The sequence below is a fragment of the Notothenia coriiceps genome, unplaced genomic scaffold (genome assembly GCF_000735185.1).
Source record: "Notothenia coriiceps isolate Sejong01 unplaced genomic scaffold, NC01 NC01_scaffold00031603, whole genome shotgun sequence".
NCBI classification, from domain to species: Eukaryota; Metazoa; Chordata; class Actinopteri; order Perciformes; family Nototheniidae; genus Notothenia; species Notothenia coriiceps.
The window spans coordinates 452,966-476,798 of NW_011364304.1; the positions used below are offsets into that span (position 1 = coordinate 452,966).

The 23,833-nt window shown below is 40.6% G+C and overlaps 4 protein-coding genes across 6 annotated transcripts in view; 3 read left to right on the top strand and 1 right to left on the bottom strand.

The window, feature by feature from the left end:
• The first annotated feature begins 2,830 nt into the window (after positions 1 to 2,830).
• On the top strand, positions 2,831 to 9,225 carry LOC104960166 (cytochrome P450 2K1-like). The gene is made up of 9 exons (XM_010788141.1): positions 2,831 to 3,158; positions 3,321 to 3,483; positions 3,567 to 3,716; positions 3,801 to 3,961; positions 4,150 to 4,329; positions 7,550 to 7,691; positions 7,811 to 7,995; positions 8,092 to 8,233; positions 8,381 to 9,225. Exons 1-9 carry the CDS (start codon positions 2,961 to 2,963, stop codon positions 8,566 to 8,568), a joined length of 1,509 nt encoding a protein of 502 aa, XP_010786443.1. The 5' UTR covers positions 2,831 to 2,960; the 3' UTR covers positions 8,569 to 9,225.
• On the bottom strand, positions 9,200 to 12,133 carry LOC104960164 (uncharacterized). 3 transcript variants are annotated; one of them, XM_010788140.1, is made up of 4 exons: positions 12,012 to 12,133; positions 10,865 to 11,527; positions 10,680 to 10,781; positions 9,200 to 10,488 (listed from the first exon to the last, which is right to left on the bottom strand). In XM_010788140.1, exons 2-4 carry the CDS (start codon positions 11,495 to 11,497, stop codon positions 9,538 to 9,540), a joined length of 1,686 nt encoding a protein of 561 aa, XP_010786442.1. In that variant the 5' UTR covers positions 11,498 to 11,527; positions 12,012 to 12,133; the 3' UTR covers positions 9,200 to 9,537. The 3 variants fall into 3 exon arrangements, with proteins under 3 accessions (XP_010786442.1, XP_010786441.1, XP_010786440.1); XM_010788139.1 differs by having other exon boundaries at positions 10,859 to 11,527; XM_010788138.1 differs by having other exon boundaries at positions 10,680 to 10,793; positions 10,859 to 11,527.
• Positions 12,134 to 12,159: 26 nt separating this feature from the next.
• Positions 12,160 to 15,729, top strand: LOC104960163 (RNA-binding protein with serine-rich domain 1). The gene is made up of 7 exons (XM_010788137.1): positions 12,160 to 12,248; positions 13,271 to 13,414; positions 13,513 to 13,695; positions 13,812 to 13,917; positions 14,081 to 14,234; positions 14,329 to 14,470; positions 15,284 to 15,729. Coding segments are annotated over exons 1-7 (837 nt in total). The 5' UTR covers positions 12,160 to 12,246; the 3' UTR covers positions 15,390 to 15,729.
• Positions 15,730 to 16,396: 667 nt separating this feature from the next.
• The window catches only part of LOC104960167 (arf-GAP with dual PH domain-containing protein 1), a 16,031-nt gene continuing 8,594 nt past the window's right edge, over positions 16,397 to 23,833 (top strand). The window contains exons 1-4 of the mRNA XM_010788142.1: positions 16,397 to 16,734; positions 20,237 to 20,367; positions 21,343 to 21,434; positions 22,289 to 22,371. Of these exons, the coding sequence (XP_010786444.1) occupies positions 16,644 to 16,734; positions 20,237 to 20,367; positions 21,343 to 21,434; positions 22,289 to 22,371 (397 nt within the window). The 5' untranslated portion in view covers positions 16,397 to 16,643. The remainder of the gene's footprint in view (positions 16,735 to 20,236; positions 20,368 to 21,342; positions 21,435 to 22,288; positions 22,372 to 23,833) is intronic.

Below are 23,833 nucleotides of genomic sequence, written 5' to 3' on the forward strand. Positions count from 1 at the left end.
GAGATGTCCTTCAAAATGGCAATTCATTTCCGGGTCACTACCGGAGGACTGAGGAGTCGAGGAGGGGAAATTTGAGTATTGAGAAACCTCTTATGTCTGTGGCCATTGTGGGTCTGCTTGTCCTCCATCTTGTTTACTCAAGCTTCAGCTCCAAAAGCAGGAAGAGGGAGCCACCGAGGCTTAGACCATTTCCCCTGCTTGGAAACTTGCTTCAGGTGGATCTCAAGAGACTCGACCGCTCTCTTGTTGGCCTACAGCTCCTGGGGCTGGAGATCTCATGGCTGTCATAATTGTTACATTAAGTCCTAAAACAATGAATGTGTTTGTTATTCTGCTGTATTACAGATATACAACGCGTTTCCTTGGCTGGGACCTTGTATTAAAAACTGGAGGGATTTGATGAAACTGGTGGAGGACAGCATAACGGAAACAAAGAGCATGATAGCGCCAGACCTGAAGGAGCCGGACCTGAAGGAGACTCTGAACCTGCTTTGTGGATGCATTCCTGACCCGTAAACAAAATCTGGAGGTAATATGTCTAACTCCAGTGAAACCACCCCGCTTGATGATACTGATCATTGATTAATTTGCCTGTGGCCCTGAGAGATCATCACACTGCAAATTAAGAAAACACATGCAAAAAGACACAACAGGGTAAAATCTTTACCACACAACGGAAACAGTTTCTGGATGACACATAAAGTGATCCACGCGCAATAATCATGTTGTCATGGATTCAGGACTATAATGTTTTGAATCTCATTTGGTCACGTGTTGCGGCAGGTGTAATGCCATAATAAAATGGTCTGTAGGTATTATTATATCTGAATCATGTGATCACAATAATAGAGAGCTGACTGTTACTCATATAAATGTCATCCAGTTAACTTGCTGAAACTCTTGGTTCTCAAAGGTCGCAGGATGTGTCCTGGAGAGAGTCTGGCCAGAATGGAGCTGTTCCTCTTCTTCACCTTTTGTTTCACTCCTCCACCTGGAGTTACAGAGGATGCACTGGATCTCACTCCAGTTATGGGCTTCACCCTGACCCCTTCCCCTCATGAGCTGTGTGCTGTCAGTCGCTACTGAGGACGAGAGCCAGTCACTTGTAGTCACTCAGTGGGCCACGATGTGGGAGGGGATTTTGCGTGAGAATGCTGCATTGACATTTTACCGGTTTGCTAAAAATCTAAGGAACCCTGATGGTATACAACCGGAGCAATTATTTTAATCGATTATATTGAAGGGTGACAAAAAAGTAAAAAATAATAGGGGGAAACAAATCATGGTTATACTTGGATTTAAATTGCAACAGGTATCACTGCCTTTGTCTGTCACCCCAAACCAACAGGAGGAGGTGTGCCTGCTGTAAATTCCACACTATTCCTTCCTTTAAACTACTACCAGGCCACTCAAAAGGGACCTCATTAAGCATACATGTTTTCATCCTTTTGTGATGTTTTCTTCCCTGTTGGCAGACCCAATGACTGTCATCTTTCAATCTTCTTATCACTCGGTAGCCAGCCGTCTCTCACTGCTCCAGTATGAGCTGCTCCGTTTAAATACATCTTTATTTGATAATGCAGCAGAAATGACACATAAATAATTAAAATGTTTTTACTAACCTCCCCTCCCCCCTTCATTCCTATTCCCTCCCCCATCTTATGCTTAGTTATTCATATTAGTATTTTGGTTTTGGTAAAATATGCTAACATACATTTTAAATGTTACCATACTTTTTCTTGTTCAGTTTAATTGTGGTAGTTCTGGTTAAAGATTAAAATACTGCTCTTGCATGTCAATCCTCCAGTGCAGGTCATTAGATGAATTGCACCTTTTAGAAATGCAAGTGTATTCATAAAAACAAGTAAACCCTGCTGTATACTTAGAATATGTTTGCTTCTCACACACTGCCTCATACATGTAAACAGGAAAGTGATTTGTTTTATAATACTCTTTATCAGTTAGCAAAGAGATATGAAAACTAGCAGGGTATGATTCTAGTTGTTGTGATAGAAAGTGTATGGATACAAAATAAGGAAGATTTTATATATATTTTTGAATCTGCCTACTATGGTCAAGATGACACATAAACATATTTTTCCTAAAGCCTTGCATTCTATTGCTGTTTTTGTTCTCTTTAAATGTACTTTTGGTAATAAAATTTATCAAAATAGGAAATGCTATAGAATATGTTTACATGAAGGCTACTTAGGTCCTTCCACTTTTAAAATATTGACTTGCTGATCCTGCAAAGAATGGTTGGAGTTTATCACTCGCTATGTGGAAACAAGGCAGTCCTGGAGAGCTGAACAGCTGTTTGGAAAGCAACTGTTTTATTTAATGCTTCACTGAAAGTCTGAGAATGTGACTGGCTGCATGTAGAGACATATGACTGTTTACAGGGGGCATGAGTATTTGACTGGGTGGGTAAGAAGCTGCAAACAACTGTTTATATGGGGTAAATGGAGTAAGTGCTGTTCTCAGCATTAATACATAGTATACACCTATTCATGCCTGTTATACAGTTTACTGTATCGCAGCAGCTTTACATCGCTCAAAACAATTTTGCTTGTTTTTCTCACTCTCACTTCTTTAAAAATCCTGCCTGTATTTTTCACATCTTGCATTTGAATAACTTAATTATGTATCATAAAAATAAAATGTATTATTGTTATTATTATGACAAATTACAGTTTGATTAAATCTGTGATCAGCTGGCTGACCTGAAGAAATTAGATGGGTGTGATTGGTGCAGCATTTACAAAAGGAGGTGGGGACTCTTGGTCTGCAGTACCGCCCATAGAGGGGTGAAATAAGGTTATATGTGAGCAGAATCTTTCAGCAGATGGGAAGAAAGGGAGCCCTGTTTCTGACGAGACGTATATCCCTTCATTGAACTTTAAAAAATAGCTTTAAAGAAGTTTTTCTAAAGTAAGTCAGGTACTGTAGACAGCAGGATCATGTTGGAGGATCTTTTCCAGTCTTCAACTTCACTCTTTTTATCTGTGGCCATTGTGGTTCTGCTTGGCCTACACTTTATTTACTCAAGCTTCAGCTCCAACAGCAGGAAGAAGGAGCCACCGGGGCCTAGACCTTTTCCCCTGCTGGGAAATCTGCTTCAAGTGGATCTCAAGAGACTCGACCGCTCTCTTGTTGATGTAAGAAATGTGTTGTTTGTCTTAAGCTATGTGGTACTTTTATTTGCTTTAATACAAGACAAGAAAGTTGTATTTAAAAAATGCAAAATGCACAATTGTTAAGTCAATTACATTTCTTATAGAGCACAGTCAGTCTCACTATTACTTGCTTCTTTCTTTTAGCTGTCCAAAAAACATGGACCAGTGTTTACATTTTACTTAGGAATGCAGAAGGTGGTGGTCCTGGCAGGATACAAGACAGTCAAACAGGCTCTGGTCAACCATGCTGAGGAGTTTGGAGAACGAGAGATCAGTCCGTTAGCCTATGATTTCAACCAAGGACACGGTAAATAAATGTTTCTTTGTTTGTTGTGTTTTACGAGACTGTTTTTGTCATTGTCTGAACATGTCAACCACTCCTCTCTCCAGGAATAATCTTTTCAAACGGTGATGTGTGGAAAGAAATGAGGCGTTTTGCTCTAAGTACACTAAAAGATTTTGGGATGGGCAAAAGGATTACTGAAGGGAAAATCATTGAAGAATGTGGCTACCTGATTGAAGAATTTCAACAGCATGAAGGTAACATTATCCTAACTAACAATGAACAGTTTTATACAGCAACAGAACCTTGAATAAGTTACACAATTCCTCTTCTTTTCTTAGGTGAAGCCTTTGATAACGCCCATACGATGAATTACGCAGCTTCAAATATTATATCCGCTCTCATGTTTGGAAAGAGATTTGAATACAAGGACCCTGAAATCAAAGCTATGTTGGAAAGAAACCACGAAGTCACCCGTCTTACGGGAACAGCATCCCTACTGGTACTACAGACTGATTTCAGATTGACTAACTTGTGATGATTACAAGGAAAACCTAAGGTTTAACAACCAAATGTAAACAAAAACACTATTCTAATGAAACCAGCTGGGGCTTGAGATCTCATGGCAGTCATAATTCTTACATTAAGTCCTAAAACAATGAATGTGTTTGGTATTCTGCTGTATTACAGATATACAACGCGTTTCCTTGGCTGGGACCTTGTATTAAAAACTGGAGGGATTTGATGAAACTGGTGGAGGACAGCATGAAGGAAACAAGGAGCATGATAGCTGACCTGAAGGAGACTCTGAACCCTGACATGTGCCGATGCTTTGTGGATGCATTCCTGACCCGTAAACTGAGTCTTGAGGTAATATGTCTAACTCCAGTGAAACCATGGCCCACTGATAATACTAATCAACAATTCATTTACATTTAAACCCTCTTTCACTGGCCATCAATAGCAACACACTTCAGATTAAGAAAACACATCCAACTAGAAACACAAGTAAATAAATAAAGTCTCCACCCAGCTTAATCCAGTATGGTCGTTGCCAGGAAATACGCTGGATTTAGAAGCAAATTATCATAGTGGCCAAACGGTGGTACTACATCTTTGGTGTTATGGCGCATTTCCACTACAGCGCGGAGCTCGCTTTAAGCCTGCAGTGCCGTGCCCGGCCCGTTTTTGGTTGCGTTTCCACTTGGCGTAGTTCCGGCTAGCGGGTACTATTTCACTGTTTTACTGGCCCCACAAAATCGAGGTTCTTTCCGGGCCAACAACCAGGCTGAGTTGGGCTGAGTAGTCTATGCTAAACTAGAGAAAGAATCGCTGGCAAGGGGGCTACAACTACAACAAAATGAACAAATTTGACCGTGATTTCATTGTAATACATGTTTCAAAATGATGCCAAAGTTACAACATACTGATACCGGTTAGTAAAAACCATGATTTAATGCTTTGACAAGTCTGCAGACAAGACGGCAGGCAAAAAAACGTTTAAAATGCGTGTTTTCCCAAATGGAGATCGGCTAAGCTAACGCAGTATATGCTCTGACCGTCCATACTCACAACAACGGCCTATACAGACATAAATAAACCAGTGACTGTATTCGCCATGACACAGACAGTCTGTGGTTTGTACTTGTTTAACTTTTGTCTAGTTTCTGAACAGATATGAGGAGCTGTGACAGCTAATGTTGTTTTTCTGTGGTTTTCATTTGATGATGACGTCACAGCTCCGCCTACACTGCATTACTATAGTTACTGCCCCAGCTACTAAACTGTAATGGAAACGCAGCATAAAGTGAGCCAGTCCTAACAAGGCCTAACGAGGCCTAGCCATAGAGAGCGAGGCCCTGTAGTGGAAATACGCCATTAGATTAGGCGCATGGGTGAAGAGACGTTTGTGTATCCTTAATTGGAGGCGGAGCTTCTACAAAACACAAGTGTACATTCTCTATTTGCCCAGATATGGGCTGCGTCTCACTTCTGTTAAATGGATTCCTTGCGTCCCTCACTTGCGTCGTTTCCCTCCCACCAGTGAACCATGAGCCGCTTTCACACCAAGTACTTTGTAGTTCCCAGCACTTAGTTCCCAGCACTTAGTACCCCATAGAACTAAGGGCCGATCGCGTTCACCAGGGGCATCGCCTGGACCTGAAAACATTTGGGGGTTAGCCCACAGAGCGGCCGCGGCTACAGGGGAATTTTCTACTGCAACACTCCCCACACGCACACACAGTACACCCCCGACTGTTACAACGAAGGCTCGATAATCAGCTCATGGCATATAGGCAGGGGTAAATTGCAATTTTTTATGAGTGGGGGGCGGACCTCACCTCCTCTAGGGGGGTCCGGGGGGATGTTCCCCCGGGAAGATTTTTTTTTAAATATTGAAGTTAAAAGCATCAATCTGGTGCACTTTGAGAGCAACATTAAGTGATTTATGGATACATCTCTCAACACCCATTATGAAACAGAACTGTAAACAGATTTTCTTTTTCTTTATGGATATCTTATAAATCACTCCCCTTTTAAACTCTATTCTTGTTTTACTGCCATAGCCTATAGTATTTCATAACTGTTTTTCCTTTATTCTCTTATTTTTTTTATAACTATAATGATCATATGAAGGTGTGTCCAGCTTGTTGTGGAACAAACAGCTCCTTATGTCCGTTAGTGCAGCTAGCTAACCAGATGCTAACAACACGGTCCCTGCTGGCACCGATCTCTCTCTCTCTCTCTCTCTCTCTCTCAATTCAATTCAAAAGCTTTATTAGCATGACCATATTTACATACAGTATTGCCAAAGCTATGTATATATCTCTATATATCTATATTTACTGTATATATATATATATATATCTCTCTCTCTCTCTCTCTCTCTCTCTCTCTCTCTCTCTCCACACACACACAGAGCCGAGCTTGAATGACACAAGCACACGTTTATTTCAATGCAACTCTCTGATTGCTCTGTTGCATTCACTGAATACGGGAAATTACAGTCCTGCAGTCCTCTCTTGTGTCATGATGAGGTTCACGTAAAGCACGGTTAATGTATTATATTATACAGAAAAAACATTCGGGGCTGGCGTTCACACCATGGTTCACACTGGAATAAGTCCCTGAGGGAAGATTACGCAAATGAAGCCGCTGACGTCACTTCTTCTGCTTTGGTTTTATTGGCAGGCCGGAGTTGGGGACTGGCTTCAGTAGAAGCTGCTGGGACTCCTAGCAGCTTCTACTTCACGCCGACACCTCCTCATCACTCCACTGCTCCCATGTTTTTTTGTTTGTGTTGCCATATGGTTGCCATAAATTATTCTCTCTCCGTTGGTGCGCGGGGCTAATGCTAATGCTAATGCCAGCAACCTCTAGCAGGCACTAAAAATGGGGGTAAAAGTTCTCTGAACTAAGTTTGACCACTTTGTTGATACATTAATTGAAACAAAACACAGTATAAACTGAGGAGTGACTCCTGTGAGGTTCATGTGTTTTCTTCACTCCGCTGGGAAACTGCTCTCATGTCAAGAAGCAACAGATCAGTGCATGCGCTGCATCGTCCAATCAGTGAGCGATACACAGTAAGGGGGCGGGGCGAGTGTCTGAGGATTTCACCGGAGGATGGTCTGGTAGTTCCTCGATTATCGCTCCTCCGTTATCACTCCTCAATTCTCCGGCAAAAATAAGGCCACTGGTACGGTACTCAAGATTGCGCTACCAAGACCGAGGAGCGAGGAAATGAAAAATAAGAGAAGTGAGACGCAGCCATGGTCATTTTTAAACTCAATATTTATGCCATTTCACCTTCATGCGCCACTGAGCAACTTTCATAGGAATCAATGGGATCCTTTATTGCTGTCATGTCCTCCCCATAACGTGCTATGTGCATTAAAGTCCCTGCATCCCAATACCCTCTCCTTCACTTATCACTTATGTCTCTACAGCTACAGTATGACTGATGGTTTCCTATAGGCTATACTCACCTCTCTAAATGAAATATCTTCTCTTGTAAATGTTGCACAATTTACAATGTATTGAGCACAAAGGCCAGGCCACTATTTACTTTTCTGTGTGTCTTTATTAGGAGGCTGGTGACAAAGATTCACACTACAATGATGAGAACCTGGCTTACAGTGTGATAAACCTGTTTGCTGCTGGGACTGATACAACGGCAAATACACTTCAGTGGTCTTTACTTTTCATGGCCAAGTACCCTCAGTTTCAAGGTGCATAAACAGACCATATGTCCGTCTGGTGAAATTCAGTTTACAGTGTTTCAACTTGAACACCATTTATTTGTATTTCTATATTGATCCAACTTAATCTCAATGTTATCTGAGTCCAGACAAGGTCCAGGAGGAGCTGAGCAGCGTGATAGGAAGCCGTCAGTCCAGAGCTGAGGACCGGAAGAACCTGCCGTACACTGATGCTGTCATCCATGAGACACAGAGACTGGCCAACATTGTCCCCATGGCCATTCTTCACAGAACTAGCCAAGACGTCACCTTCCAGGGATACTTCATCAAAGAGGTCAATTGCCTAAATACGTTTGCTTTGAGTAAGATATTGTGTGCTTTGGTTCCACAATTTAAATAAAACCACCTTGCTCTCTGCTTTCTCCTACAGGGGACTTGTGTGCTTCCTCTTCTTACTTCTGTCCTGCAGGATGAGAGTGAATGGGAAACCCCACACACTTTCAATCCTTCCCACTTCCTGGATAAGGAGGGTAAATTTATCAGGAGAGACGCCTCCATGCCATTTTCTGCAGGTATAAAAACCTTTTATAGATAATACATACATACATACATACATACATACATACATACATACATACATACATACATACATACATACATACATACATACTCATAGAAATGTCATCCAGTTAACTTGCTGAAACTCTTGGTTCTCAAAGGTCGCAGGATGTGTCCTGGAGAGAGTCTGGCTAGAATGGAGCTGTTCCTCTTCTTCACCTCCCTCCTCCTGCGTTTTCGTTTCACTCCACCACCTGGAGTTACAGAGGATGAACTGGATCTCACTCCAGTTGTGGGCTTCATTCTGACCCCTTCCCCACATGAGCTGTGTGCTGTCAGTCGTCAATGAGGAAGAGAGCTAGAGCATTGCAGCCTCCATGTCACCCTACTGGCCCAGAAGGCACTGCAGGTTCTGGTCCAGATTATTCACACTGTATAGAGTTCTGCAACTCCCTCCCTCCATCTCATTCAGAATGCAGCAGCCTGACTGGTCTTTACACTCCAAGTTCTCCCACACTTCACCACTCCTTATGCTCATTTTACTTTATACCAATACTGTTCTACACTGCTGTGAATGGATCAGGCCCTTCTTTCATCCATGACATGGTTAAACCGTACACTCCAGCATGTGCACTTTGCTAAAAAGCTAAAAGCTAATGTACTTGCATCATTTGTAGGTCACTTTGGATAAAAGTGTCAGCTAAATGATATGTAATACGATTGCCTTGCTTTATGCTGTACACATTTGTATGACCCCACTGCAGTCAGCATGTCGTTGTGTCCCTAGGCAAGACACTTCACCCCAAATTGCTCCTGTGGGGATTGCCCACAGTATTGAGTATGTAAGTCGCTTTGGATAAAAGCGTCTAACAAGTGACATGTAATGTAATGTACAGTATGTACAATATATTCAGACACTGCCTCACACATTTAAATGGGAAAGTGGTTTGTATTTTAATCATGACTTTATTTTTTATTTCTTTCATTAATCATATAGGTATGAAAACTAACAGTCAGTAATGCTAGTCGAGATTATACAAAAATAATAGATAGAAAAAAGGAGTGACAAAGGTAGTGCCTGCAAATAATCATTCCATTAATCATTGCCTATTGTAAGGACGCATCATTATTATCAACACATTATAACTAAAGTACTGCATTCTATTGCTGTTGTATTTTCTTAAAATGTAAAAAATAAATACATTTTAGAATTGCTACAGCTTCTGTTCTTTGTAAAAAACATGTGTATATTAAATGTATTATGTAGAAGCACATCCAAGCCCCTATGGTCCCAACACATTATGGCATCTGAAAGCTACTAAGGTCCTTCGACCTTGATAATATTGATCTGCTGATCCTGCGACGAGAGGTCAGAGTTCATCACCGGCTGTGTGGAAACACTGCAGTCCTGGAGAGTCCTTGCCGAACAGCTGTTTTGGAAATCAGCTGTTTTATTTACTGCTCCACCGAAAGTCTGAGAATGTGACTGGCTGTATGTAGAGACATAGGACTGTGTGTAAGGAGGCATAAGGGTTTGACTGGGTGGGTATGAAGCTACATAAGCTTGTGTATGAGGGGGAGTGTGGGTAAGTGGGAGGTTCTCAGCATTGCTACATGGTGGAAAGCCATTCATTCTTGAAGGACTCAGTCCAGGCAGTTTAAAGGCCTCTACATTTTCTAAACTCTCTATAGAGTTGTAGTTTGGCTGGGTTTGGTTGCACTGAGTGTATGTGCCTGGACTGAAGTTGAAGGTGTCTTGGCTGAAGGAGGTAGATGCAGAAGCTGCTGGCAAACCAGAGGGTGAGGGAGTTTTGTTGTGCTGCTGCTGAACGACGCTAGAACGTCCCAGATTGGTGGCCATGCACTGTAGTGTGCTGAGGATCTGCTTCTGAATGTGTGTCTGCTGCCCCTGCTCCCTCTCAAGGCGGCACTGCTGCTCCACCAGCATCTTCACTGCCAGACCCAAGCTGCGCACCTCTGAGCCCAGGGTCTGGATCTGATCCTGAAGACCACCTCTCCCTCCAGTGTCCTGGACTGCTTGCTGGGGGCTCGGGTTCCCCTCACTACGAGTTCCGCCCTGGCCTCCTGGGGTTTGTAGACGAATGAGGGCAACCCCAGGAGCTAAGGATGTTGAAGGTGCTATTGGGCGGTTAGGAAGACGAATGCCAACCCGAGGGACAGGGTGAAGGGAACGCACAGGCGGACCTGGTCTTTGTGTGAGAAAACGCCTGGTGGTGCTACCTCCATCGGACTGCCCCTCCATAAGAGTCTGTGTACATGACAAACAAAACAAAACATTACAAAAGTTAACATCTAGTTAAAATAAAACATAAGGGCACTTCCACAAACCATAGTCTGTTTGGCTAGTCCAAATTGGAGTGAAGTTGAGACTTTTATTTTTTCTATAAATCCTTGTACGGTTTAACACTGCACAAATGTAAGTACTTCTTAACTTCTCACCTTTTCAGTGGTCAGATCACACGTTTCGGACAGTTGTGGTATTGAACTTCTCATATTGGCAGCATGGACACTGGAGGGATCTCTCCTCAACAACGACGCTACCTGAGGGAAAGACTGTTGAAAACTGTTTATGCAGGTTATGACTAACAGATATTGAGAAATTATTTATAAGTAGGTACCTTCACCCTGTGTGCCAGCGCTTTATCCAAAAGCCTTTTTCGAGCTGCCAGCATTGAATTGGTGGCTGGAGAAGCTGTTACTCTCCTCCTCATCAACGCTGCAGCAGCTGTTAGTGTGGAAGACACAGAAGTCTCTGCTCTTGCTACAGTGGACTGAGGAACTGTTTGATGGCAGCTCTGTGCAAGGGAGGTGACACTTACAATCTGGATGTCATTTTCTTCCTTATCTCCCTCCTGTTGCATTTCTGGCCTGCTGCCTCCACTTGTCACCCCAGATCCAGATGGATTTGCACCAAAATCTGGATTTGTGGAAGTCTGTTTGAGAACATTTGAAGCAGCTGCAAAGCCAGCATGATGAGATGCATCCCGCAGAACATTTTGAATTCGAATGTTACTCCAGCCCTCTTGTATTGCTCCGGTTCGATGCTGTATCTGTGCGATTGATGTGCTTCCTCCAGTCTCCATAGGTTTAACCCTCCCTGGCGGCCTCCCTTGGAACTCCCTTAGGAACAAGTAGATTGCCTGGGCAGAAACCTTGATGTTCTCCAGCTCCAACACAGCTTTGATCTTGCGTAAACTCAGACCAGCCTTCCGCAGCTCCACCACTTTATGTTTCGCGGCATCATCCAACCGGCCCATGGTCTCTCACTCCAGGAAGGCTCTTAAGCTCTGAAATATTTATATCATATATTAGAAAAATATCGTAACTAACATTTGTTGTATGGTTTATGCTGAGAAATGAATTAACAAAATGAGAAGAATGTGTGACAATAGGTGCTGCATCTTTGGATATGTTCTACTCTATAAAATACCAGTTACTTAATGCAGTATAGTGTGTAGCTGCCTCAATTACATAACATTTGTTCTCACGCCATCCCTAATTTTATAAGAATAAATAAATAGTTGTATCATGTTTTTTTTACCTAATACCACGTTTGGAACAATACAATGTTTCTTGTTATAACACAGTAAAATCAACGTATCCCAGCCAGGCAAGCAACCTCATAAAATACTGAATACTCATGCAAGATTATCATATTATATACTTTTGTCAATATTAGTTTTTTTCCTCTAACATCTGTACAAACCAGATGTTAGGTGAGCTAGCTACTAGCTATTTTAGCACAGTGCCGCTATACGACAAAACGCTCACCTTGCAAACAAGAGGGCAGATGAATTGGTGTTTAAATAATTTCACGTACTATGATGACATATTGAATCTTATCATAGACACGATGTAGTCACACAAAGGTTTTATCGACAACATAAATAAACAAATGTACGTGGCGCTCGGCTAACTACGTCACTTCCGCTTTTTCGTCATCACTGAGCGACTCCTTTCTCAGGCCGCGGCAAGTGGTTGAAGCTAACCACGTCGTTTGAAAAAGATGTAAGTTAAGCCTTTTTTTAAATTAAAACACCGCTTATTTAATTTCCATTACATTTGTAATTGTTTAAAGTGAATTGTGTCGTGTTTTTTAACCGCTTGTGCACTAACGAACAGCCTATACATCGATAAATCAACAGTGGCTAGGTCCACCTTGTTTTGAGCAGTCAGTTGAATTAATTTCAATGGCGGCGGGTTTTCCGTTGTCTGCGGTAAGGCTTACTAGTCTCACATTTCATTGATTAATTCATGATTAATAATACTAATAATGTTATATACTCAATCCACATATAACAACATTTTAAACTGCTAAACATCTTAAAATGCAAATAATGTGGTTGTGTAATTCTTGTAACGGTACAGGCCAGGGGTTAAGCTCCGATTTGCTTAGTGACGGTATAGTTGGATAGATAATAAGTCTGTATAACAACTCACTCAATGCTCCATAGTTTCTCTTTTGAACTGGACTTATAACTTCTCACTGTACATACATTTACCATTTACATTTAATATGCCATTCTTGCACTCTAAATGTTTAATAATATCCCATTTGTATATTGTCTTGGCTGTAATTAAGCCCTTCAATATTGTTTTATTTTTCAGAGTTTACACATTGTTTTTTCACGGTCAACTTTTATATTTTCACTCTTAAGTCTTTTTTATCTTCCATTTTGAGATGTTTATATTGTATAATTGTTTATTTTCTATTTGTTGTATGTGCAATACTTGTTTTACATGCTGCTGCAACGATAACATTTCCCAATTTTATTAACTATCGATCGCACATTTTGAAATTGTTACAGCAGCAATGTGTTCAAGCATCAAAGTCTAAAAATCTTTAAAGTTGGAAACAAATAAGTAAAATAAAAACAATAAACAGCATCAACTCTAATTAACTTGGTCTCTAGAGAATCGTGATCTGCATATTTCACTACTTACGGACCTTTTACATCTACATGTTAGAGAAATTGTTGTTTTTTGTAGCTCCATAAAGTTTCTGATCTCAAAGTAACCTCTTGTTTTAGGGCACCATCACCTACAAAGCGGAAGGAAGAGGAAAAAACTAAAGACAGAGGCAAAGAAAAGACTAGTACCAAGGAAGGAGACAAAGAAAGAGGACGGGACAAGGCAAGGAAGCACCGCAGTGCTTCCACTGGCAGCAGCAGCAGGTTCGTTTTATTATTTCTATCATAATTAAGGTTTATTTGAAAATGAAGTGATACTTTTTGATACTAACATGTTTTTTCTTTTCTTTGACGCTGAACAGGTCCAGATCTAGTTCTACTTCAAGCAGCAGCTCTGGTTCCAGCTCGGGTTCCTCCAGTGGATCCAGCTCCTCTGGCTCCAGCCGCTCGGGCTCTTCCAGCTCTCGCTCCTCCTCCTCCAGCTCCTCAGGCTCCCCGAGCCCCAGCCGTAGGCGCCATGACAACCGCCGCCGCTCCCGATCAGCGTGAGTTACTTCTTCGATTTCAACTACACAATAATTATACTCTGTGATGTCTTGTATTCACACTTGTTTTAAGTCGTGATAAAATCAATGATTTTGTATTGTTTGTGATTCTGCAGGTCAAAAACACAAAAAAGGGGAGATGATAAGGAGCGGAGGAAGAGAAGCCCAAGCCCCAAACCAACTAAAGTTCACTTAGGCCGGCTGACCAGAAATGTCACCAAGGTAAGCTGAGGATTTAAAAAAAAGTGTTTAAATGGCAGAACGTATGATATAACCTGATTTGGCAGTCTATTTTATGAATTAAGATAATAACAGAATTCCTTCACAGATAATCAAAGTTGTCTGTTACATGGTTCTGATAATCATGCTGTCTTTTTTTACACAGGAACACATCCAGGAGATCTTTGCTACTTATGGAAAAATCAAAATGGTTGAAATGCCATTAGACAGGATCCACCCGAACCTGTCCAAAGGCTACGCCTATGTGGAGTTTGAGACTCCCGAGGAGGCCCAGAAGGCCCTGAAACACATGGATGGAGGTAGGCCAACATGTTTCCTTTAGTGCCTCTGCCTCACACCTTTACACCCTGCATGTGTGTTTAATAGCCTTCTGTGATGACTTTGCTCTGATAGGTCAGATTGATGGACAAGAAATCAGTGCGTCTGCTGTTCTGGCCCAACGAATCCGTCCTCCACCGCGTCGCCCATCTCCCCCTCGCAGAATGCCCCCCCCACCACCTATGTGGCGTCGCAGTCCACCACGCATGAGGAGAAGGTACATTCAAGGATTTAAATTCAGTAGTCATGTTAATTGGTAGCTGTGCCAATCAGTAACAATTGAGCTTTTCTGAATATAAAAAAGACATGTTGCTGTTCTTTGGGTGAGACCATTGAGTCTGCTAATTCTTCCATCATAGGTTTTTTTTTGTCCTGACAACAGCTGTGGGCAGGGCCAAAATGTTTTTGGATTTTTTGTCTCTGTCTTTCCCGTTGTTGTGACCGTGATGTGTTTGGCCTGCCTTGAGAGAATTCTTCAAACTTTGCACAAATGTCCTCTTGTTAAAAGAGTTTCTTGCCATTATGCTGTACCATAACCCAGGCCATATTTCATATTTAGTTGGAAACTGAATTGACTTTGCTGATTGTATAGATCATTTCTGCTGCCGGGTTAATGATGAGTATGTGATGCATCCTTGTTTCAGAATTTGTATTTTCTTTGTAGCAACATATATTTGACCCATTGTTTACGGTCATGGCTGCAACTTTCTTTTTATCGGCCAAGTATGTGTACACATACAAGGACTTCTCCAAGTGAACTTGGTATGATAGACATTCAGCAGAACGACGACAACAAAGCTTAACAAAGTCAAGTCAAATAGATTTGATGTATTTATATCACCATTTAAGAAGAAGCCCTTTGGGGTTTCTGTGCAGAAAACAACATACTGTATCCTTAGACCCTCAACTTTGATCTGCTACTCATTTTTGTTCATCTTAATACTGCCGGCCAATGCAGTCACACTGTCCACATTCTTTCTGGAGAGGGTGTCCGTGTCCGAATTTTCATTGAATCTTGTTATCCTTGCAGGTCCCGCTCCCCACGGAGGCGCTCCCCAGTACGGCGCCGCTCTCGCTCCAGGTCTCCCGGTCGCAGACGCCACCGCTCTCGCTCCAGCTCTAACTCCTCTAGATAGGTGCTTTCCTGCCTCCTGACACCAAGTGATCTCTTAGAATCTGGGACACCAGATCAGCTGGAGTTCTTCCTTTCCAAGATCCCATGGACTCATGAGAAATGAAACTGTCTTCATTTTAGCCAACATAAACATCTAGTTGCATGTAGAAGTGGAAACGTTTTTTTAATTTTTTTGTGAAAATGTGAGTTTCTTTTCATATTTTTTGTTGACCCTGAAAGGCTGTCTCGGCTGTTGAGTTTGCGCTCCACTACCAATCTACCAATATTCTGTTCAAAGTGAGACTTCTTTTTACCATGTACTAAATTTGAGATGTTTTGAAAAATAAAATTGCTGAAACGTACTGTTATTTGATTTTTGTGTCTCATTTGGGTAAAGATTCACACAGGGAATTTTAAACATTTCAGTTGTTGCTAATAAAGGTCTGTTTGGGCCTGTGCACACGCATTTCTCTCAATCTCATGAGTTTTGTTGCACCGGTGAGGCCTCTGTTCATCCTTGGGTTGTACACATGTCACGCTAACTCAAATACGTCTATGAAAAGAATGCAGTTTCTTTTTGAATGAAAGCTTACATTTCTCAATATTTTCCAAGTCGTGCCCCACTGACTCCCAATCCACACAATATGCATTACTACACTGGAAAAATAAGAAAAACCTAATGTTATTACATGTTGGGGCCTCTACTATTTTCTACAAATAGTCTAATTAAACTTTATTTGTGGCCTTATCTTTTTAAATAGTTTTTTCGTCATGTGAGACTGACTCTAAATCAATGCAGCATTGTATAGCTACAGTGAGCAAGAAGGACTGCTTTTTTTTAGGGGGGAATTTAATTTAGTCTATCTTTTATTTCTATGTGTGCAGCTAACCGTCCTTTCGCTGCCAGATATCCAACATAAAACTAACTTCATTGTGATTGAAGGAGGAGGTAAACAGGCCATCACTGTCTGAGAGGCGTATCGTGAGAGCGTCTCATACAATAACAATGACCGCTGGAGGTCTCACTCCGTAGAAAGAAACATACAACCTAAATGCATTTATTGTTGCGTCTGGGCTTGGTTTCATAGCGTCAACACTGAACAGCCCCATTATTCTTTCACCCTCCGCCTAAAAATGACAGCCTTGTTTTAAGTTATTTAAGCGCGTTACTTAGTTCTACCCCCATCGCTACAACGGGCGGAAATTTTACTTTCGATGCAAGACAGTTTGAGGTTTTCAGCCGCTGTGCAGGCGTCTCGGCAGAATCGTGAACAGCATGGCTTCGGATCAACACGAGATCAGGGAGCGTGTGAAGCAGCTTTTGGAAAAACCTGGGAATGGAAACTGTGCCGACTGTGGAGCTGCAGGTAGGCTGGAGGACAGTCACTGACAGATGATGACAAACTGATGTGAAAACACATATTTTTATATTATATATGGTCAGAGGTGAGTAAAAGTAGTTAGTAGTTAGCTACCAGAGTGTAGGAATACTCTGTTACAATAAAAGTCCTGCATTCAAAGGATACTTTATTAAAAGTACAAAGGTATTAGTATCAACAATATACTTAAAGTACCAAAAGTAAAAGTACTTATTATGCAGATTGGTCCATTTCAGAGTAAAATATGATATGTTTTGATTATGATTATTGATGCATCAAAGTGTTATTAAAGCTGGTAAAGGTGCAGTTTGAATGACTTTGTATACTGCAGGTTAGCTTGTGATTTTACTCCAGGTGTAATTAAAGTCTTATTTAAGTGTTGATTATATTTCACATTATTAATCCAAATCTGCAAAGTAACTAAAGGTATAACATAAATGTAGTGGAGTTAAAGTACAAGATTGACCTCTGAATAGTGATGGAGTAGAAGTACAAAGTAGCATACAATGGAAATACTCAAGTAAAGCACAAGTATCTCAAAATTGTAGCCTTTATGAATGTCCTACTTCATTGTTATTTCTGTGGGGTTTTACAAGCTACAAATAGTTAACTTTAAACCAGCATTTCTTACAGTGTATCTTGTACTTTCTCACAAGGTCCTTAAGTTTCTCTTCTCTGACCTGTAGCCTAGGAAAGGCATGGTTATGAAATACATGACAGTTGACATAACGAATGTCCTCATATGTGAGCAACGAATTTGGAAAGGTTCTTATGGAGGAAGCGATTACATATTGTATTGTATTTAGTGTATGGATGTTAATATAAAATACTTGTAGATCTATAGTATGTGTGTTCAAATGGAAGTGGATTTTCTATTGCATGTGCACTGGTAGTCTCACACCCTGATTGTCACACCTTGGTTTCACTTATCACATCTGCAGTTAAGTACATGGGCATACAAGAAAAACAGGCAAACGGGCGTGGTTTCTGAAACCTGAGAGAGTCACAAAAGTCTAGTTTGTTTAATTGTTAATCTTCACTTGGTGTTGCTTCGGGTTAAAAGGCGTCAGATTAACTCAATTGAATAAAGTATTTATATTATCCATTAAACGACTATTACTTTTCCAACTATTCGTATAGAATACGTAATTTTGTGAATGCAGCAAGCTCATTTTTGTAAATTCTTCATTTTATTTTTCTTGAAAAAACACTACCATTACATATATATTTCTCAAAATAGTAGCAGAATATTTTCCTCTTATGATTGATTTATCGAGTGATTTCCAGGTTCTTCATGCACTTTGTGGACTTGAAATATCTCTTCCATTCCTTGGATAGTTTGTGCATCCAGTTTTATTGGAGAGTGACTTCTCTTTTAACCAGGCTCAACCACAGCAGGCCCACATAATGCAGAGAAGATGGGAGGGGCTAGCTACACATCAGCCTCTTGTCTCTTGTGTGCAGAGGCACAGTTTACATGTGTGCAGCTTTGTGATTATGCACAAGGAAGTAACGTTTTTTTTGCTCTTGTGCTATTTTTGAAGTGTGTGCTCTTTAGAGAGGTTAAAGAGCTGCTGCACACTGATACAAACACATTGACCCTGCCTTTGCTCTCTGGCTTTGTTTAAAAAATAACCATTGCGGAAACTGTAATCTCACCTTGCATCATGTGACTAATGATATGGAAAATATACAGAGGTGCTGTGCACACACACACACACACACACACACACACACACACACACACACACACACACACACACACACACACACACACATTTGCTTTCAATGAAACATCTTGCGAATATGGCTGAATATGCTGAAACAAAAGACTTCTGAAGTTAATTAAATAAACCGTTTATATGAAACAGTGTGTTTCATTTCAGAAGTCTTCATCACAGTTTTTTTTTAGGTAGGCCTATAGGTGTTGAAGGTGGCAGTGACTCATACACTGTAAGCAAAAACGTGTGAATGTAACTTGTGAACATTTTGTAAGTGCAAATGGCATGTTGCACATACTAGTCACTTTATTTGATTTACAGAATTGTTGCCTGTACATTTTTAATATTCAAAATAAAGTAGCTGTAGTGTAAATGCATGCATGTCATGTCATTGTTTTTTTTTTGTACGATTGCTTGAGCAGTATTTGCAAAAAGGGACTCCTTTTGCCAAAACACTATTATGCAATTTACAGAAAAACCTAGACAAGTAGCAGAACACCCCAAGATATATTTTGGAAAATGAAACACTTGGTTCAAATCTATACAATCATTTAAAGAAAACATATTTGGAACTTTATGGTAAGAGCAAGGATCATAAAATCAGATTCTCTTTAGACCAGAATATTAGAATAAATTCTTAAGTATATTTCATAAAGATAATTAAAAAAAGACAGGCACCCTCATCTTTTGCATTTTTAAAGTGCATAAATCTGAAAGCAACAAAGTAATATATCAAAAGTCATGCCATTTTAATTTACAAAGTGCTAAATCACAAGTTATTTCAAGACACATAAAGAGCAACATTTTTGTGCTAAATAGAGAAGTGTCTGTGTGTATGTTTGTGTATAATGTTTTTTAAAGTGTGAGGCTAACAACGTGCTCATAGTTGTGAAGACCTGGTTCAAAGTTTTGCTACTTGAGTGTCCGTTTCAACAATTGTGCTTTGTAGGAAATGTCAGTGTTATGTATTGAAAAATCTGTTTTTCCTCAACGGCAACAATGTAGTTTAACAACGGCGATACACACATGCATATAAAGATGTGATCTACTCTATGTATTCATAGTATAGATATGTAAATGTGTCTTACTCACAAGGTTTTTGAAGATAGTTCATCAACTCTCTAAGCAGATGTAGTAAATGTGAACTGCTGTGTAAATACAGTATAAAGGGAGACATGGGGTGCAGAAGAAACATGAAACAGTACCTCTCTCACTACTGCCCCCACCCTGAAAAATGGAAAGGAAAAAACTGCCTGCTCTCACACAAACCTAAATACAAGTTCTGATCATCAAACTGAACTCCACCACAGTTTTGGTTGTGTTTTCTTTACTTTGGTCGATATGCTTTAGATATAGTGAAGCCATCAGTGTCTGTTAGAAGCAGTTCATGACTCAGCACGTTTACACATACAAGGAATTTGCTTTGGTATCTGGCGGTGCGAACATAAACAATCTAAGAAAAATAAGTTTTAATAGTAACCAAAAAAACGAATATATAAGGATAATGAAAAATAAGTATTTTTAAGAAACTGTTTAGCATTAAAAGAAAGAATACTAAAGAAAGGTATTTACACCAAATTTAAATGTAACAATACAAAGAACCATAAAAGCTAAAAAACTAAACATTTAGGACAATACAAATATGACAATATATGGCAAACTACAGTTAATTATATTTTAAAGTGGAGGGCTTTGCAGTCGTGTGCAAAACATTGTTATTGAGCTATAGCTTTGTGTGAATCTACTTATGTCTTTACGATGTTTTTCAGATCCGGAGTGGGCGTCCTACACCCTGGGAGTGTTTATGTGTCTCAGCTGCTCCGGCCTTCATAAAAACATTGCTCAGATCAGCAAGGTGAAATCTGTTCTTCTGGATCCCTGGAGCTCCTCTGAGGCGGAGGTAAGGACCTGTGTGTGCTGTGAAGGTGAAGTTATTTAAGAAGCCCTGAACAAAGTAAAAGCTCTGTGTTCTACAAGAGAAGACCTGCCTTGGTTAGCTCGGCTTGAGCGAACATCTGTAGCCACTGGCGTCTATGCCTGCCTCGCAGAGAGCCCCTGCATCCCTGCTTAGAAGAATAAGACAAGTCATCAGACTCAATTCAGCCCGGCTGAAAGGCATGAGCCAGCAGCTGGCAGGAACAACCAATATCTTTGTATGCGTGTGTGTGTGTGTGTGTGTGTGTGTGTGTGTGTGTGTGTGTGTGTGTGTGTGTGTGTGTGTGTGTGTGTGTTCTGAATCCTAGGACTCTCAGACTTTAAGAAAACATAAGTACTTTAAATTAATCAAGAAAAAGGTGAAAATAATGTTTTTAGTTTTTAAACTTCATACATCCTATCCAGATTAATTGTGGTATGCTGCTTTCCAGCTCGGTGTGCATCAACATGTTTGTGGTCTGTTCCATCATTGGCTCTTTCTCTCTGTGTGCTCCTTTCTTCGTCTTTCTCCCCTGATCTGCGTGTTTGTGTGATCGTTAGTTTCCTAGCTGCATGCTTATGCATGCTGAGCAGCGTTCTCTGTGATGAATACAGAGACACAAAAGAAGAAGCAGCCATGGCAGCAGCTCCGTCTCCCTCTGGGCATGAAGCAGCCACACAAACACTGAGCTGCAATCACCTCATTATGTGTGTGTTTTTGTGTGTGTGTGTTTTGTGTGTGCTACCGCTCCACATCAGCTAAATATACACACACACACACACACACACACACACACACACACACACACACACACACACACACACACACACACACACACACACACACACACACACACACACACACACACACACTCTCACGGCCATTAAGGCACAGACAATGCACGATTACACACAGATATCTCTTACAAACATCAGATGTTTCTCTTCCTTGCCTCTGCAGTTTATGGAGTCTGTGGGTAACAATGCAGCCAAGGCCAAGTATGAAAAGATAGTCCCTGCCTTCTACTACACCCCTACACACAAAGACTGCACGTGAGTGATGTGTCTTCCTCCACCCTTTTCTTAACGTCTGATTCAGGTTACCTCTTATCCTTTGTCCAGAATTTGACCAGGAGCGTGTGTTAACAGCGATTAACAGCATTGCAAACCTGGGTTGATTATATATTGTGGTTTTTGTTGCGAAGACACAGTCAAATGTTACTGATAACATCTAAAAGCCTGCAGCTATTGTTCTGCTGAAAGATGCATTCACTAGAAGTAGGGCAAAAAGTGGTTATCGTTGCCAGGCTAACATGCAAAAACTACTCGGTGATAAGGGTAGTTTTACCAGGAAGTACAAGTCGGTCAAGGTTTTTTTTCAACTGTCCTGAAAATATGAATATGCAACAACTTAAAACTAGAAGAGACCTGCAATGTGTTTATGAAAGATTATTGTTTAATGCAGTGTAAGGAAATTAGTGATTGGATAAAGACGAGAGTAAAATGTAGATACATTTTCTGCAAAGAGCTTTGAGCATTTTGGGAAACCATCTATTACATTAAATATCATGATGCATGATGATTAAGTATGGTGAAATGATGTGGTGTCTTGTTCAGAAGAATAATGAAGCTGCATTCCCATCCAAGGTGTTGCATGCTTTATAAATGTGAAGGATTATTATTAAGGGAACATGAACAGATAAGATTAATTTATCATGATAGATGGCATGAGGCCCAAGTGATGATTACAAGGTGATGAGCCATGTGTTGACACTGATTCTGATCAAAGCATGCATGAAATTGCTCAAAGCCTTCCATGGAAGTTAATGAGACGTTTCCAACAGATTAGCTTTAGCATGGAGTAAACATCAAACGTAGCTGAGTGTCTAACTCCAACTGTTGTGCAGGCTCCTGCGGGAACAGTGGATCCGAGCCAAGTACGAGAGGAAGGAGTTCCAGTGTGTGAAGAGGCAGGAGCCCTACTCAGCAGGTAGGAATACATCTCTGCTGTTATGAGCACAGGCCGGCCCTGACCAATGCCCTGCCCTGGGCAAGATTTTAGCAGGCGTCCCCCACAATTCACAATTAAAACAAAAGAGAAAGAAATATTTCACTTTATGCATAATGAATCTAGAATATATGAATGTTTCATTTAAAAAAAATAAATTACAGAAAATATAGTATTTTTTTCAGATGCACCTGTAGATTCAGCTTTAGCATCTAACCAGATGGCAAATAAGCAGTTAAGTGCAGTGTAATATAGCATATTAAAGATAAAGGCTAAGGTATGGAATTTAAGATGGGAGTAATTGACGTTAACTCTAAATATAACTATTGATTAGCAAACAAACAACCTTGTTATCGTCTAAAAGTAAGCTTGCAAGTTAACACTGTTCCATCAACGGTAACTACAATTCAATTGACTTTTGATTAATCATCACATGAAAGCCGCTACGGGGTTGCACAAGGGAGCTGTTTAGGTCCATTACTCTTTTCTCTCTATATGTTACCGCTCGGCGACATCATCAGAGAGTATGGTATAGATTTCCACAGCTATGCGGATGATACACAATTGCACATATCCGCTGAACCAAATGATGCGACAGCCATAAACTCCATTACCAACTGCCTGACAGCAATAAACAAATGAATGAACGATACATTTCTTAAATTGAATGAGGACAAAACTGAAGTCCTACTTGTTGGCCCCAAATCAAAAAGAGAGATGCTAACAAATAATCTAGGAAGCTTAACCACTTGGATTAAACCGGAGGTGACAAGTCTCTGTGTCATCCTGGACTCAGATTTGAGCTTCAACGCCCATTTAAACAAAATGATGCAGAGAAGCTAATTCATGCTTTTATATCTAGCCGACTAGACTACTGCAATGCACTATTCACTGGTCTCCCCAAGAAAGCTATTGGAAGACTCCAGCTCATTCAAAACTCTGCAGCTAGACTACTAACGAATACCAAAAGGAGGGAACACATTAGTCCTGTTTTAGCTACTCTACACTGGCTTCCTGTAACTTTTAGAATTGATTTTAAGGTGCTTCTCCTCACATACAAAGCTCTAAATGGACAAGGACCCAGCCACATTGCTGACTCTCTAATAAACTACACACCCGCCAGAACACTGCGATCATCAGATGCAGGTCTATTAGAGGTCACCAGAAAGAGTCATAAGAAGATCGGTGATGCAGCCTTTGTAAACTACGCCCCAAAACTGTGGAACACGTTACCCAACAATATTAGGGAAGCCAATACGTTAGACATTTTTAAAAGGCAGCTTAAAACCTAAAGTCTCTTTAAAATCTCTTTACCAAAGCATTTGACTGACTTTACAATATTATACTACACTATTTCTCTATGTTTTATTCCCCATGTTTTTATGTTTAATTATTTTATCCCACTTTATGCTTTGCTCTTGCTGCTTGTTTTACACTGATTTTA

Excerpts from the sequence above, each read along its gene's own strand:
- LOC104960166 (XM_010788141.1), top strand. The coding sequence starts at position 2,961 with ATGTTGGAGGATCTTTTCCAGTCTTCAACTTCACTCTTTTTATCTGTG. Across the intron at positions 3,962-4,149 it reads CGGGAACAGCATCCCTACTG|ATATACAACGCGTTTCCTTG; the intron begins GTACTACAGACT and ends GCTGTATTACAG. Across the intron at positions 7,996-8,091 it reads AGGGATACTTCATCAAAGAG|GGGACTTGTGTGCTTCCTCT; the intron begins GTCAATTGCCTA and ends TTTCTCCTACAG.
- LOC104960164 (XM_010788138.1), bottom strand. The coding sequence starts at position 11,497 with ATGGGCCGGTTGGATGATGCCGCGAAACATAAAGTGGTGGAGCTGCGG. Across the intron at positions 10,794-10,858 it reads CGCTGGCACACAGGGTGAAG|TCTTTCCCTCAGGTAGCGTC; the intron begins GTACCTACTTAT and ends AGTTTTCAACAG. Across the intron at positions 10,489-10,679 it reads GTGATCTGACCACTGAAAAG|ACTCTTATGGAGGGGCAGTC; the intron begins GTGAGAAGTTAA and ends TCATGTACACAG.
- LOC104960163 (XM_010788137.1), top strand. Across the intron at positions 13,696-13,811 it reads CGCCGCCGCTCCCGATCAGC|GTCAAAAACACAAAAAAGGG; the intron begins GTGAGTTACTTC and ends GTGATTCTGCAG. Across the intron at positions 14,471-15,283 it reads CCACCACGCATGAGGAGAAG|GTCCCGCTCCCCACGGAGGC; the intron begins GTACATTCAAGG and ends TTATCCTTGCAG.